This window comes from Canis lupus, chromosome 30 (genome assembly GCF_011100685.1).
Source record: "Canis lupus familiaris isolate Mischka breed German Shepherd chromosome 30, alternate assembly UU_Cfam_GSD_1.0, whole genome shotgun sequence".
NCBI classification, from domain to species: domain Eukaryota; kingdom Metazoa; phylum Chordata; class Mammalia; order Carnivora; family Canidae; genus Canis; species Canis lupus.
This window is the reverse complement of record NC_049251.1, coordinates 31,054,922-31,071,285: the sequence shown is the minus strand read 5'-3', so window position 1 is coordinate 31,071,285 and position 16,364 is coordinate 31,054,922. Positions and strand designations below refer to the sequence as shown.

Sequence of the window (16,364 nt, the reverse complement as noted above, 5' to 3'; positions counted from 1 at the left end):
GAGTTCAAATGCTCATTGGTATGTTACTGACTAGTGGGAAAGAAACTTGCAAACATCCTGGGGAACAGAGCATCTAGGGAGGATCCATCGGGCACCTTTGAGTTGGTAGAAGAGATCCCAAGGATTGGGAAGGACATGTCCAATAGTGATACAGAAATGAAAATCTAGGAAATAAGAAAGACTTGGGAATGGCAAATATGAGGCTAGAAGTGGTAGGGCCAGATAGTGAGAAGATCTGATTGGAGCTTGTCCTGCCTGAGTCTATCAGCTGGGAGGAGGAGTAAATTACAGATAAAATGCCATGTTGACAACCAAGTTTAAAGGTCTGATTCATGGCAGATTTCCACAGGGGACCTGGAAAGGCAAAGCTAGTTTTAACAAACTAGGAGGTGGGAAGGTTGCTTTTATTTTTCTCGCTTTTTTTTTTTAAGATTTTATTCATAGAGATGCAGAGAGAGAGAGAGAGAGGCAGACAGAGACACAGGCAGAGGGAGAAACAGGCTCCATGCAGACAGCCTGATGTGGGACTCAATCCCGGGTCTCCAGGATCATGCCCTGGGCTGCAGGCGGCACTAAACCGCTGCGCCACCAGGGCTGCCCTCGCTTTGTTTTTTAAGATCTTATTTTTTTAAGTGATCTCTACACATGGTGTGAGGCTAGAACTTAAAACCCTGAGATCTAGGGATCCCTGGGTGGCACGGGATCCCTGGGTGGCGCAGGGTTTGGCACCTGCCTTTGGCCCAGGGCACGATCCTGGAGACCCTGGATTGAATCCCACATCAGGCTCCCGGTGCATGGAGCCTGCTTCTCCCTCTGCCTATGTCTCTGCCTCTCTCTCTCTCTCTCTCTATCTAAATAAATAAACAAACAAACAAACCAACCTGAGATCTAGAGTTGCGTGCATGGTCCACCAACTGAGCCAGCCAGGGGCCTAGAGAAGGTGGCTTTTTGTGAGACAGACTGGCACAGTAATGGTGCTAAAGTGGCTTTTATCTGTGAAGCCAGGACAGGTGGCCATCTTCATGCCATCAGGCTTGCTGACTTCTCTTGTGGATGGGGTGACAAGGATGGTTTGGCTGAAAGGCAGGAAGTTGAGCACAAGAACATAGGGGCTGTGTGGGCAGGCCTCTGGCTGGCTGTGGACTGGCCTAGTGGAGGACTGAAAGAAAAGTTCTTTTTCCAGCAGTAGGAAAAAAAAGTAAGTCTTAAACAAGGGCAAGGCCACTGCAACTCCATCCAAGGAGAACTTGGCCAAATAAGAGGGTGGAAAGGGAAGTTTGAGAGAACAGGCTGTACTTACCTGTGCTCTCCACCCCACTCCCTGTGCCTTTTCCCCCGCTGGTGTGGGGATAGTAGGGGAGGTTTGAGTCAAACATGGCATAGGAGTTTTAGAGTGGGTAGGTGGACAGAACTAAATCTTACCTGTAAGAAAGCAACTGAAAAGTCAATCTGACATGATGTCAGAGGGGCCAATGATCCAAATGCCCCAGAGGAGCAGTTAATAAAAATTAAAACTTATTTTGAAAGAACAGATTTGAGACAAGCTAATCAAAAATCAATTCTGGATTTATTAAAAGGAGACTGGCAGTGTGACTTGCAGAGTCACCATTCATGATCTATCCATTTCTGAAAAATCAGTTTCCAAAGGGACCTAACTGCACCTCAATGCAGCTTTAATGATGAGAAAACATTTTGCGCACTGGTGAACTATCTACCGAATCCCAATGGACTAGAACATTAGGTGACACGGAACATTAGATATTAATGTTAAAAAGAAGGTAAAGCATTCACAAAACAGCTCTTTTAATGAAGTAAAAAGAGTATTTCACATTACATAACTGTTAGAAACATCCAGGAGAGCTAGGTCCCTTATCTCCTCCAGGAGTGTGTACAGGCTTCTTCCTTTGGTTTGGCAGTATTTTTGATAATCTTCCTGAATGATGTTTACTTTGACTTCTTGGGCAAGCTGAGCCTCCTCCACAGATCTAGTTACTTCTTTCACTAAATCACTCTTTAACAAGAGGGAGCTCTGTTGAAAAAGTTCTGTATCTGGTATCATGTACGGTTTGTTGCTTATTATTTCAAGCCTGATTGTATCTGAATGGCAGCGAGAGGCCTGTACAGATATTCTCACCTATCACAAAGGAGAAAATGCGTATTACCAAATCACATTCTTGATGTTAGATGTTGAAAGCAATGTTTAATATAAGTATGGACTTACTGTGACATGGTCAAACAAATGGAATGTAACAGATTCCCCTCCTGTTGTGGTAGAGGTGATTTTGTTTTGAAATCGTTGAAGGGATCCTGGTTTCCATTCCGAACGGCTATCTGAGCCACATGAGATCACTAAACCATCTTTATTTCTGAGATAAGCAGCACCTTTAATCCCAAACCTGAATCGTTGCCAGAAAAAAAATGCAGAGATAATGTATTCTTAGTATACAAATTTTGTATACTTATTAATCAAGAAAGCTAGTCTTCTAGATTAAAAACTTTCCCTCTCATTTACCTCCAAATATTTCACTGAGAAGATGGAAAAATATTTTGCTAAATAAAAGTAAAATCCCTGGGGATCCCTGGGTGGCGCAGGGGTTTAGCGCCTACCTTTGGCCCAGGGCGTGATCCTGGAGACCCGGGATCGAATCCCACGTCGGGCTCCCAGTGCATGGAGCCTGCTTCTCCCTCAACCTGTGTCTCTGCCTCTCTCTCTCTCTCTCTCTCTCTCTCTCTCTCTCTCTCTCTCTGTGTGTGTGACTATCATAAATAAATAAATAAAAAAAAATTAAAAAAAATTAAAAAAAAGTAAAATCCCTATCAACACTGATGTAGATGTACTAGATGCTAATCTTTTATACTTTTTTTATTTTTATTTTTATTTATTTATTTATTTTATACTTTTTTTTTTAAAGTAGGCTCCATGCCCAGTGTGGATCCCAACGTGGGGCTTGAACTCACAACCGTACCATCACAACCTGAGCTGAGGTCAAGAGTCAAATGCTTAAAAAAAAAAAAAAAGAGTCAAATGCTTAACTGAGCCACCCTACTTTTATACTTACATAGTGCATTATTCTATTACATTATGTACATCAGTACCCAAATAGTTGTATTTTAGTAGTTTATATGTAATATACTGTTTGTGTTCTACACTTAGTTTAACTATGATTTTTTTTTTTTTAAGATTTTATTTGAGAGCATGAGCAGGGTGTGTGGGTATGGGGTGAAGCAGAGGGAGAAGGAGAAGACTCCCTGCTGAGCAGGAAGTCCAACTATATGGGGCTCTATCCCAGGACCCAGAGATCATGACCTGAGCTGAAGGCAGATGCTTAACCAACTGAGCCACTCAGACGCCCCTAGTGTAACTATGATTTCTTAACTATTAACATTAGATGTATTAGATGTAACATACCTTGGTATAAATACAAGCACACCATTTGTTCTAATTGAATATATAACTCCATCAGATATGCAACGCTCCTCATTCTCTGGGTCTTTGTCTTTAAAATACATGCACTGGAAGAGCTCAGTAGATTGCTTCTGAGAATGCTGTGCTGCCTGTAAGAAGCACAATGTGAAGCATGCGGACATTCCTGGGGAAAACACAGAACCCAAACTCCTACAGAAACAATGTCTTTAAAAAGGCAGGCCTCTAGAAAACTATTCATACAAATATTCTTCTCTATTATGAATTAAATCAATTTTGTGGGAACCTAACCATCAAACAATCATTCTCTCAAAAATGTCTTTTAAGAAAACAACCTGTTAACAACAACAACAACAAAAAAGCCCTGTTTGTTATTTAGAATCCCTTACAGTTCATTCAGGTAGAGGAGAATATCCATATCCATGCCTCACCTTTATTTTCAAGGCTGTCCTACCACAAATCCTGCTGCTCTAAGTATAAATTAGTACTGCTATTCTGGAGGGCAATTTAGTAATATGTATCAAAGTTTTATTTATGCAGCAATTAATTACTGCCAGGAATATATCCAGGCAACAATCTGAGAAGTCTGTAGAAGTGTATATACAAGGAGGGGTATAAACTGAATTGCCTAGAACAGTACTGCCCAACGGACCTTTCTGCAATGATGGAAATGCTCTATAGATCTAGGTGGCCCCAAAGGGAGCCACTAGCCACATACATCTACTGAGAATGTGAAACGTGGTTAGTGCAACTGAGGAACTGAGCTTTTAATCTAATTTTTAAGAATTTAAATAGCCTACATAGCTAGTGGCTATAATACTGCGTAGCAGTGAACTAGCATAACAGGATACAAAATTATATAATTATATAATTACAAAAAAATTATATTGCACATTTAGTTTAGGTAGTTTCCAATTTTTCCTGTATCACCAAATGCCCTTATTCTATGCTGTACAATAATGTAGCCACTAGCAAACAACAGGAATTAAAATACAGAGCAGCTTTTAAGACAAAGATGTAATTACTCTAAAGTGGTGTTGTCAGTAACAGATATGTCAGGTGCAAAAGAGTTCAGAGAGCAGGTATGGTGCCATATTTGTTAAAATAAAGCATCGTCTAGAAGGGTGAATAATGGCTATCTCTGGGTGGTAAGATAATAATTTGATCTTTTATGTTTCTACATTTTGGGAAAAACATCTAACTCATGGTTAAATCTCCTAAACCCACATTAAGTGACTTCATAATATTTATAAATGTATTGAGAGCTAGACAAGAAACTTTACAGTTTTTCATGTTATCTCAATGGTTAGAATAATGCTAGAATTTAATTCACTAGAATATATGGTACTTTTTTCTACCATACAAAAAAGCTGATATATTCTCTTAGGAAAAGAGATGATGGATAAGAGAATTTAAAATCCCTTCTTACTCGGTTTCTGTTGTTGATATGTCTGCATAATTCCTCAAGATCTTTGTTGCTTAACAAATTGTCCTTAATTTCCATTTTCTTATCTTTTGAAATGGCTGCCATTAATAATCGGTGTACTACGATATCTGAATATCTTCTTATTGGAGATGTAAAGTGGGTATATTTATCTAATGCAAGGCCTTCAAAAAGAAACCAAAAGATGGAAATCAACAAAAAAATACACTTTTTTAAACAACCTGCTCAAGGTTATGGCCACACAAAAGAAAATGCTATCATTCACCATAATGATGGAACTCTTCCTCCGCACATGACCCCGTGGAGAAATACAGTGCATTAGACATGGCCTGTGTGGCCATGGATCGCAGCAACCTGTTTACAATGGGATCGTTGGGGTCATTTGCATTATCCAGAGAATCAGCCAGTGTTTTATTGGACCTGACAAAAAAAAAAAAAAAAAAGAAAAGAAAAACAGGAAAATATTAGTCCCCAGCAACAATTTGCAAGTCAATGCGCTCAGAGGGAAATCTTTCACTCATCACTCTGAAGAAATTTTATTTTGGATATGTTTTAGAAGCAACTCTTTTCAACTACAGAAATCTAGTTTGCTTTTGAGATTTAAACAAAGTAAGTGGGGGCGCCTGGGTGGCTCAGTGGTTGAGCAGCTGCCTCTGGCTCAGGTCGTGATCCTGGGGTCCAGGGATTGAGTTCTGCATTGGGCTCCCTGCAGGGAGTGTCTCTGTGTGTCTCTCATGAATACATAAATAAAAATCTTAAAAAAAAAAAAAACAACAACGAAGAATCTTTATACACCTAACAGCATAGCTTTGAAATAAATAAATAAAATCTTAAAAAAAAAATAAAGTGTATCAATTTAAATACATTTCTGAAGTATGTACTGATACCTATGTGGTTAACATCCAGCATATAGTAGGTGGTCAAATACTTGAAATAAAGTATTGAAATAAATAGGATTACTTGGTGTTTGCCTGTAGGGTTATGAATTTAAACCAAGGGAAACAGGTTCCTTACTTCTGCATTACAAATTGTAGGAGATCAAAACTATGCCTAAATAAACTCACTTTAATTTTAATCTCTATACCTACATTATGGTAAATGAAGAGAGCCAAGAAGCTTTCTATTTTTGGTCAAAGATCTGACTGTCACATTTTAAGAACTACTGCAAGATAAATAAGTGTGCAGCACTCCTGCCATTGCTCTGCCCCCTCAGAGGAGTTACCGTGTATCTATGAAGAAGCCTTTGGCTTTAGCACATTCTCGCAGTTCAGAAAAAAATTCCTGGTGTGGAGGAGGGTGTTGGCGCAGCAAGGCCTGATGAGGGAAGCTTTCCCAGATTTTCCGGGCTACCCAGTGGTTGGCCAGGATCATGCACTCAGCCACGGTCTCATGGACTTCCAGGGGCTGCTTGGGGATGAGGTCATGGATGTTCTTTTTCTCATCCAGCTGAACACGAACCTCTACCCCCTCCAGCTCCAGGGCACCACAACGGTCTCGCTTAGCTCGGATGTGACGCGCTATGTCCGTCAACTTTCCAAGGGCCCACACTAGCTCCTCTAGCTTGGCTTGTCTGCTCTTCGTGTCCAGGTTTTTGAGTTCTGGAATATCCTCAACCACGGTGACGTTTCCATCCAGCAGTTCCTGGGCCGCTTCATAAAACAGTTTGTAGGCTGATCGGATGATGGTTCTGCCGAACCACACGTTCTTAATTTCATAGGAGGTTCTATCCAACTCCCAGATCACACTTACAGCATACCTACAAAACCAGTAATGCTAGCATTATCACTCCATTCTTCCATTTTTGAAGCAAGGAGAACTAGACCCTACATGTGACTTAAAAGAAATGACAATGCTACAGGTTTCTGGACCAATGTCTCAATCCAAACATTCCACTATTTACTACAAAACTATTTAAAATTAGGGATCCCTGGGTGGTTCAGCGGTTTAGCACCACCTCCGGCCCAGGGCGTGGTCCTGGGGTCCCCGGATCGAGTCCCACGTCGGGCTCCCTGCTTGGGGCCTGCTTCTCCCTCTGCCTGTGTCTCTACCTCTCTCTCTCTCTCTCTCTCTCTCTCTCTCTCTGTCTCATGAATAAATAAAATCTTAAAAAAAAAACTATTTAAAATTAAAACCAACTTTAGGTTCTGCTGAGCTCTGAGCAAATCTGAAAGGAGTTCACATGTAATGTCACACAGGCTATCTTACAGTTCTCCTGTTTAGTTAGACTAGCATAGCACTGAGAGAGCCACGTCTGGTGGGCTCTTTAGTAAAGTAGAAGAAAGCAAGCCTTTCAAATCCTATAGAGTAACACTGAATTATCATATCGCTCTCAACGGTAGTTAATTAGCAAAAAAGTGTATTTAGTAAAGAACCACTTTGCCACCAAATCACTGTTTAAAAACATACGCAACATTAGCAACTCGTATAAAAAAACAAAAGGTTAATTTTCCTAATATGTAAAGAGTTCTTATAAATCAATTACAGAAATGGAGAACTCAAAAAAAAATGGGAAAGGAACATGAAATAGTTCACAGAAAAGGATACATACATAAATGACTGTTAAACATACACAAAAATGCTTAACCTTATTCATAAAAGGAAAAATGCAAATTAAAACCACCTAAGTAAGATACCATTTTCATCTCAAATTGGCAAAGATAAAAAATGCAACATGTGTTGGCAAGACTTTTGGAGAAAGCATTCTCACACATTGATGGTGGGACTGTAATTGGTGTAACCCTTATGGAGGACAATTTGATTACATCTATCTAAACACAAATGCATTTATCCTTTGACACAGAAATTCCACTTCTAGGAATTCATCCTCTAAGCATACTATACTTTTAAACATGTGCAATGACCTATGTTCCATGTAATTCGGTGTAGTTTTGTTTGTAATAGCACAAGTCTGAAAATAATCTAAATTTCCATAGACAAGCAACTGTTAACGTGGAATAGTCTCCACACTGTATTGGTTTTTTTTTTTAATTTTTATTTATTTATGATAGTCACAGAGAGAGAGAGAGGCAGAGACACAGGCAGAGGGAGAAGCAGGCTCCATGCACTGGGAGCCCGACGTGGGATTCGATCCCGGGTCTCCAGGATCGCGCCCTGGGCCAAAGGCAGGCGCTAAACCGCTGCGCCACCCAGGGATCCCTCCACACTGTATTGTTAAGAGAAATAAAAAAGCTGCTGAAAGCATGCACGCGCACACACGCATATATATATTATATAAAATGTCACCAGTTGTGTATGAAACAGAGACCATATGTCCATTTGTGTGTATATACATTATATCTAGAAAAATACATGAGATATTGGTAACTGGGGCCAAGTGATAGGAGGGGAGCCTTTCACTAAATATTTTTTAGAATCTATGAATTTTGGACTATATAGTCTTATTACATATTCAAAGGTAGATATAAATGTTAACTACAACAAATAAAGAACTCCCCAAGTTCATGATCCTCATGCAAAATAGCCTCAACCAGGGAATCCACGTGCATAATGTCCTATGCATTTGTTCCCAGACTTTAGCTGAGTTTAAAAAGCCAACAGAGGGAGAAGCATCCTCATAGCTAGACAGAAAAGACAAGAAGAAAAGGGAGAGCTAAAGAAATAAAGTGGCCTACAAATAAGTGGCACAGAGGGTCCTGGGGCTGGGGGGGGGGGGCGGTGGAAACAAGGGTGGGGAGCAAGGGGTAGAGTGTATTCAAAAGAAGAGGAGAAAGAGGCTAGAAGCAAGAGCGCTAGGCATCACAGAAAAGCCAAGACAGTCTGGTGCTAAAAAAAAAAAAAAAAGTCAGGAACAAACTCACCTATCAACGCCTCCCAGGAGGGAGCACAGATCAGCGCTGAGGATGGAGGGCAGCATGTCATAGCGACGGTCTGCTAAATAGTACGTGGTGGCCCTGTGAATGACACATACGCAGGTGCGTGACCTTCAGCAGCGAGAAGCAGAAGTGCTGACTGCAGGGGCTGCAGGGAGGGAATTGGCCAAGTCCTCAGTGCAGATCCCCCAAGGCTGCTACTTTTTCATAAAGTGCAGCAGACTGGGTAATCAAGCTATTCCCAGGTTCCCACTTTTCTAAGGGAGACTGCCTTGGGCTGAATACTCTTCCACTGACATAAAAAGGAAAGAAAAAATGACATGAATCTTCATTGTCCAAGAAAAATGAGAGTGTAATGAGCCAGTGTTTATAGAAAATAGCATCCACACGCAGAAAATTCAACTCATGGCGATTTAGAAGGGAAGTCGGTGGAAAGGTTCTGGGAAAGAAAGGAAAGGTAAACTGATCAAGGAGCTATTTCTCTAAAGGCAAAGGGGAAGGAAGTGGACCTCCTCCTGTTTTTTTTCTCTAGGAGGGATTTTTTTCTCTGGGCAGAGTTGCACAAAAAACTGAAAGCCCTGTTTTGCAAATCTGAAACGAGGGAGTTATGGAACAGGTTCGCATCACAGGGCTGCTGTCAGATGGCATCATCACCTGGTTCTAGCTTCGGTGTCGATGTAGGAACTTGGCGGCACGAAGTGCGTCACGTCTGCAATATGGACCCCAAGCTCCAAGCTGCCATTAGCTAAGGTCCTGACCGAGAGCGTGTCGTCCACATCTTCGCAGCCTTTCGGGTCAATGCTGAACACCAGATGGGTTTCTCTCAAGTCTTTACGTTCTCGTTCCTCTTCAGGACTCACCTTCCAGGGGTTTCCAGGAGTATTGACTGGCATCTCGCACATCTGCACAAGAATCAGACATTCAGTTCTCACATCACAAGCTGCCTAAGGAAAATCTGCTCCCGAATATTCTCACTGCAGCCTTGTGGAAATCCCATTCATTCCCCAGTATCTTTTTGCAATTAACCTATATTTGCTTCTTTCTTTTTATAGATTTTTTTTAATTTTTATTTATTTATGATAGTCACAGAGAGAGAGAGAGAGAGAGAGAGAGGCAGAGACACAGGCAGAGGGAGAAGCAGGCTCCATGCACCGGGAGCCCGACGTGGGATTTGATCCCGGGTCTCCAGGATCGCGCCCTGGGCCAAAGGCAGGCGCCAAACCGCTGCGCCACCCAGGGATCCCTATTTGCTTCTTTCCATCAGTAATTATTGCTTAGGTGCCTAACGTGTGTCAGGAATGGTGCTAGGCTCTGGAAAGGTCAGGAGCCCAGAAGAAGAGTGTCCCCTGCCCCTGAAGACCCTTACAGTCTGGCAGGAAACACGCTAGTTCCCAACAGCTTCTTTTGTTATGGAGGCCAGAGCAAAGATGAAGGGTGGCTCATAAAGAGCACAACCTCTACCCCATTTTCAAATGATCCACTTGTTTAAATGTAGTTGAGCTTTTAATTCAAGTCAAGCCCTGAAAAAAAAAAAAAAATCAACATGTCCCAAGTACTAAGAGAGAGTTCCTTAAAGATAATTTGAGCAGGACCAATCTAGGGCACTTTCTATTATTATCTGTTTAGGCCATCAATTTACAGTTAAGTAGGCTAAATGGGAAGAGAAAATTCTAGTCCTGGGAAGTCTAATCCATGCTTTATTTTATTCTAACATTTTCACTAAGAGCTGTCAAAACAAGTCAACAAATAATTTCCAGAAACTAATGTTAAACATAAAAATTTAATAACGTAAAATTTTCTAAAATATTTTTCTCTTATAGCTACTGTTCTGTCAAAAACTATAATGAAAATAAGAACACCCATACACTCTTGATGGCAATGCAAACTGGTCCAATTTTTCGGGAGAACAATCTGCCGATACATAATAAAAGCCACTTAAATTTTTTATGCCCTTTGACTTGGTAATCTTACTTTAAGGATTACATCCCAAGAAAAATGATGGAAAAGGGGGGTGGGGGAAGCATTGTTTATAAAAATGTGTGAAGTAGCATTTCTTACACTAGTGAAAAATTAAACAGTCCAATGCCCAGCAACTGAGGAATACTTAAACCAAGCAGAGTACATTGATAGGCAATAATTTACCATAACTACGAAGATGTCGCTATACCAATATATAGAAATAATTTTACATGAAAGAATCAGAACAGGAAATAGCATGGGGACACTATAGGTATATTGTGCAAGAATAATAAACAAGATTTATGAGCATTTTACAAGATCACAAAGTGATGGAAATAGCTAATGTTTTATGTTTATTGAACTTGTATTTTCTGAAGAGGTTACAAAAACTATTTCATGAGCATGATTTTTTGACCCGGGGGTCAGAGATGTATAGAACCCCAAAAGCTGCTCCCTGCAGCTCTGTGCAGGCCTCTGGGTGAGTGATTAGGACAGGGAGTGGAGCCCAGTAGGGTCTGTTAACTAGGCACTCTTGCAGCTGCCGGGGATGGATGTGTACTGACAATAAGACACTGACATATCATTTTTAAGCACAGTTGGAAAATGTAAAAATTTGAGAGCTTGTGAGGCTCTCGGAAACTAACTATGCACTTGGTGCTGACTTCAATCTGGTCCAAACCCAGAATAGAGAGGAGTGAGATTCTTCTATTATCTGTGGCTTTAGTGAGTAGTTACACAGTACAGAGGTTTTTCTTCTTAATCATGAAACAAATAACAAATGCAAAGAGAAACTGTACAGGATGTCTTTAACCAGACCAAAGGACTCTGGGAAAGCACACCTGAGCTTCGGAGAAAGGGACAACTGAAATACTGTTTTCCACCAAGATGGTTGCAATTTCTCCTTCTAGGTCCCCGATTCTTCCTAAAACGCGCACAAAATGTCCATTCGGATACACGGATGTCGATTCCCAGGAATCGATGCGTACAACCACCCTGAAGTCCTGCACGAAAAGAGAAAACAAACCCCATCAGCCCGGCACCAGGAATTAAGTGGGTCAATGAGAAGCACCAGACAAGACAAACAGCATCAAGCTCCAAAAAGAGTGGCCAGTTTAATGGTGGGTTTTGGTTTTTGTTTTGGTTCTTGCTGTTTTACTAAATTGCCAGATGGTTATGTAACTGCTTGGCCTGGGGCTTTAGCAGGAGGCAAGAGCTCTCCACATCACAGAAGAAGGCTGGAAATTTTAGTCTCTTAAAGAAAGCCAACTGTAACCCTTTCTAGTTAACATTTGCAACACAAAGGAACACCCCATCGTGCATAGTACAAAGTCATTTTCAAAACACAAATCTCAACTTTGCCAGTGCAGGAGTGACTTTCTACTTTCTTGGAAGTTACTTTCTTATTTTTAAGGACATCTTTTGATGGGGAAGGAGGGGTCAGTGTGAAATAAACCTCACTGCCCCCAAATTCCAGTAAATCATGGGTATGGAAGGCAATGGTCGAAGCTGGCCTCCGAGCGCCTGCGGAAGGCCTCAAAAGATGTAAAGGGTGCACAATGACCCAGTTATTGGCTCGGTGCACAACAACACAGTTATTGGCTCGGGACATCCTGCTACAAGGTCTCATTTACAAACTGTAAAGCATCAGGCAAATCAAATTAGGTCATGCCTGTACTCTTCGACACCAGAAAGGTTAATTTCTAACTTCCTTGTTTATGTCTTCTGTCCAGTGTTATATTCCTTTATGGATAATCGATTCGGTGAAGTACCACTATATCATCCCTACAGGGCAGAGTGATCGTATTTCTATATCGCTGGCTGGAATAAAGCTTGTTAGTGTTGGCAAAGCATATCTATTGAAAGTTTCTGTGTTGGACAGCTGGATAACGTATGTACTCTGTAGTTGTCCTACACAGCTCTTTCTAGGACAGTTTCTCTCTGGCCTTCATTTATTAACCAAGGACTACTTAACAGATGGTTCTATATATTTAGAATTTTCATTTGTGCTGCTGAAGTGAGCACTATATATTTAGAATTTTTAAAAAACGGGATCTCGAAATGCCAGATGCCATCAATAATTCACCCCTTCTTATGCAAAGGAACTAACAATGTTTTCTGGGATAGCTCAAGAGCTGCCAAAGGCAGGAGGAAAACCGGGAGAAGTACGACGTCAGCTACCTGGAGGGCTTCTGCTTGCTGAGTGCTAATTCGGATTTTGGGAATTCTGTAATCCCAAGGTGTAACGAGGATTTTCTGAGCATTTTTGCCCTGAGACTGGACCTCTTCTTTGGATGGAAATGTCACCACATAATCCCGCCAGTTCTTCTGAAGGATGCCCACCACTCTGCCTTTGGGAAAACAAAACAAAGTAAGGCCTTAGCTGGTGAGATGTTACCTCTCTGGACGCTAACTGGTTCACCAGTGAGGAAGAAAACAGGAAAACACAACGTCCTATTTGTATCAAGCACATCCATACAAGTTGACAGATGCTTAAACATTTGCCTTCCTAGCATTTTACTATTAAGATGGTTAATCTTCTGAAAGAGAGATAATTTTTTTAAATAACATCATCAGTTTGCCCTTTCTGCCGTGGGGTCTGACGTGACACTTAGGATCCATTAGTCCCATTAGTCCCACACTCTCTTTTGCCCTCTCCTTATCAATTTCAGGTTTCGGTGCATTGGGAAAAGCCAGTGATTTCATTTTTTTTTTTTTTTAAACTCATGCACTCTCCTGTGCAATTTCACTGTCTTCCTTGCATTTTCCCACCAGCCAAGATCATTTGAGCCACCACTGCATACGGTGAAGTATGCAAACCGTTAAATCTCATATACAACACTTGCCAGCATCACTGACCAGGTCAAGAAAATAAGCCAAACTCTAATAGTTAAAAGGGCTATCTTTTCACAAATAGTATGAGGCCCTGTTCTAGGTGCAGGGAATGTAGCAGTATCAGAACAAAGTCCTTGATTTTCTAGAGTGGATATTCTAGTCTGGACACCTGGAGGGAAAAAGACAAAAAAAAATACATGGAAGGTGGTGATTTTTGCCAAGAAAGATACAAAGCAGGTAAGGTGACCCAGAGTGATACAGGGCCAGCACTGGCAGCTATTTTCAATGAAGTGACAATCTGAGCAGAGACTTGAAGTGAGGGAGGTTGGTGTGAGGAGGTTTGGGGAAAGCTCATTTTCAGTGGCAGAGGGCAAGATGGTCAATGCGGCAGGAGGACAGTGATGATGAAGACAGTGACAGAAGGCAGCCCGAGCCGGCAAGACTCTAGGCCACAGTAAAGACTCTGGGTGTTATTCTTAGAGAAATAGGAGGCAGCCACTGGAGAACTTTGAGCAGAGATATGACAGGACCCAAAGACCTTTGAAAGGACCCCTGTGGCTGGCTCCTGTGTGGAGCAAAGGCCACTGGGAGTAGGGGCAGGAGCAGGAGACCACTGAGTGAGGAGGTGGCTGGGATAATCACGTCAAGGGGTTCTAGTGGACCACGTCAGGACAGGAGCAGTGGAGCAGGGGACCTGCCACATTCAGGCCACACAAGAAGGCAGAGCTGCCAGGACTCGCTGATGAGTGAGAGAAAAAGGCAAGGGCAATCTCAGGGGCTTTGGGTTGACCAAGTGTAGAAAGAACCTGCCATTTATTGAGAGGAGGAATACTCGGGGAGGAGCAGGTTTGGGGACAGAAGTCAGGAGTTTGTTATTAGGCTTGTTGTTTGTTATTAGGCTTATTGTTATTAGTTTGTTAAAAGGGAGGTGCCCACTGGACATTCAGGGGCAGATCCAGGGAGACAAGTGAGGAGACGACCCTGGAGGCTGGGAAGGGGGGCTGGGCCGGAGCAACAGAGTGAGAGGACTGAAGGAGACTCAGCGAGGAGCCCAGGCATATGCCAGAGGCCTAGAAGATTGGAAGCTCTAGCAAAGGGACCGAGAAGGAGCCTCAGCAGGGGAGCCGAAGCACCTAGAAGCCAAAGATGAGGCCGTGATTTGCTGGCCGAAGGCTGCTGAGGGTTACAGGTGCTGAGGGCTGTTGGCAAGGAGGTACCGGTGCCCTTGACAAGAGGTGACAGGTTTCTGCGGGGTGGGGGGCGCCTGCATGTAGTGGCTTCGGGAGACAACGGGCAGAGAAGAAGCAGAGGACGCAGGGTGAGGGGTTCCACTGAGGCTGGCCACACGCCGAGGCGGAGGAAGGGGCAGTAGCTGCAGGGGACCCGGGACCTGAGAGGATTTCTGGTCTTGTTCTGTTCTAGGATGGGGGGTACGACAGCACATTGGGATGCTGAGGAGAAGAACATAAAACTACAGAAAAAGGGAACTAGTAATGGAGGAAAGAAATGATACCGAGCCCCGAGAGCCGTAGTATTTCTGGGTCGTCACAGAGAGGGCTGGGGCACGTCCCACGGGCGCACTGGTGAGTTGGGAGGCCGGCTGGCAGGCTCACCTGTGGGCATGGGCTCACTCGGGGGGTCTCCCGAGGCCTTGTCATCGCTGTCATTCTCACACAGGGCGGCGGTTCTTCCCTTCCATTCATTTTTAGGGAGCAGTTCCACGACTACCACGTCGCCGTGAATGGAGCGGTTTCGAGCCTTCATCCCGTGGATGAGGATGTCACTGACTAAACCTGTGTTTGGGCGGGCACACAGAGACCCCATAAAGCCACGGGGGATGCCACACATCATGAATCTGACGTCTCATCAGCGTCCCTGCAAATAAAAGCTTCCTCCCCCTTCAAAGGTGAAGCCAAACCTCATTCCACAGGTTAGGAATGAGGAAACGCTGTCACCGTGTCCTATGACGTCAGGTGCATGCATGCATTTATTTATTCATTTATTTATTTATTAATTATAGTCACAGAGAGAGAGAGAGAGGCAGAGACACAGGCAGAGGGAGAAGCAGGCTCCATGCACCGGGAGCCCGACGTGGGATTCGATCCCGGGTCTCCAGGATCGCGCCCTGGGCCAAAGGCAGGCGCCAAACCGCTGCGCCACCCAGGGATCCCTCGTCAGGTGCTTTTATAAGGCCTACCTCACCCGTCTCTCACGGTAGGTAATAGGCCCCTGCGTGAGGCTATGTGAGCCCACAGCGTTCCAGGAGGCCACGCAGCCAGGGAGCGGTCGGCAGGCCGAGGAACCACGGACACAGCCAGCTCACGAGCAGCAGCCGGAGAGCCACTGGGTGTTTTCCACCCTGCCATCGAGGCCCTCAGAACTATATTCTATTATGATACAACTTACTTCCACATCTTCTTCATTTTTATCACTTTTACAATTATTCCAGCAAGACCACAAAGGGCAGTGTCTTAAAATCACAGCCAAACTGCCTCAGCAGCAGATCTAGCCCCACCACTCACCAGGTGTGTGAGCTCGGGCAAGTGACTTTGTTTCCCTGTATTACAGTTTCCTCATGTGTAACCTTGTGTATCTTCATGGATAAAAGGTGCAAAATAATGATAGTATCCACGTTAAGTGCTTAGAAAGGTACCTGATGCGTATACAGCAGGTACTCAATAAAATGTAGCTGTTCTCATCTTTAAAAACTGATTGCAATAAAATCAGAAACTATAAACTTCGAGGGGGAAAAAACACCAATCTGTGACCCCACACACCCAGAGTGGGGATACCTGACATGGCATACATGACGGCAGGGTCAGCTTTGCTTTCTTCACCGTGTAATATCAGAATAAAGATGTAGTACAGAAGTTTA

General features: G+C 43.0%; 1 protein-coding gene across 4 annotated transcripts in view; it reads right to left on the bottom strand.

Moving 5' to 3' along the window:
- Positions 1 to 1,545: 1,545 nt before the first annotated feature.
- The window catches only part of DIS3L (DIS3 like exosome 3'-5' exoribonuclease), a 34,109-nt gene continuing 19,290 nt past the window's right edge, over positions 1,546 to 16,364 (bottom strand). The window contains exons 7-17 of one of the 4 annotated variants that reach the window (XM_038580763.1): positions 15,103 to 15,282; positions 12,836 to 13,005; positions 11,497 to 11,658; positions 9,353 to 9,600; positions 8,687 to 8,779; positions 6,091 to 6,624; positions 5,134 to 5,288; positions 4,854 to 5,032; positions 3,410 to 3,555; positions 2,222 to 2,396; positions 1,546 to 2,134 (exon numbers count right to left, since the gene is read on the bottom strand). In XM_038580763.1, coding sequence (XP_038436691.1) covers positions 1,826 to 2,134; positions 2,222 to 2,396; positions 3,410 to 3,555; positions 4,854 to 5,032; positions 5,134 to 5,288; positions 6,091 to 6,624; positions 8,687 to 8,779; positions 9,353 to 9,600; positions 11,497 to 11,658; positions 12,836 to 13,005; positions 15,103 to 15,282 — 2,351 coding nt within the window. In that variant the 3' untranslated portion in view covers positions 1,546 to 1,825. Of the gene's footprint in view, positions 2,135 to 2,221; positions 2,397 to 3,409; positions 3,556 to 4,853; positions 5,033 to 5,133; positions 5,289 to 6,090; positions 6,625 to 8,686; positions 8,780 to 9,352; positions 9,601 to 11,496; positions 11,659 to 12,835; positions 13,006 to 15,102; positions 15,283 to 16,364 lie in introns of those variants that run through there. The other 3 variants (XM_038580764.1, XM_038580765.1, XM_038580766.1) reach the window with 3 other exon arrangements.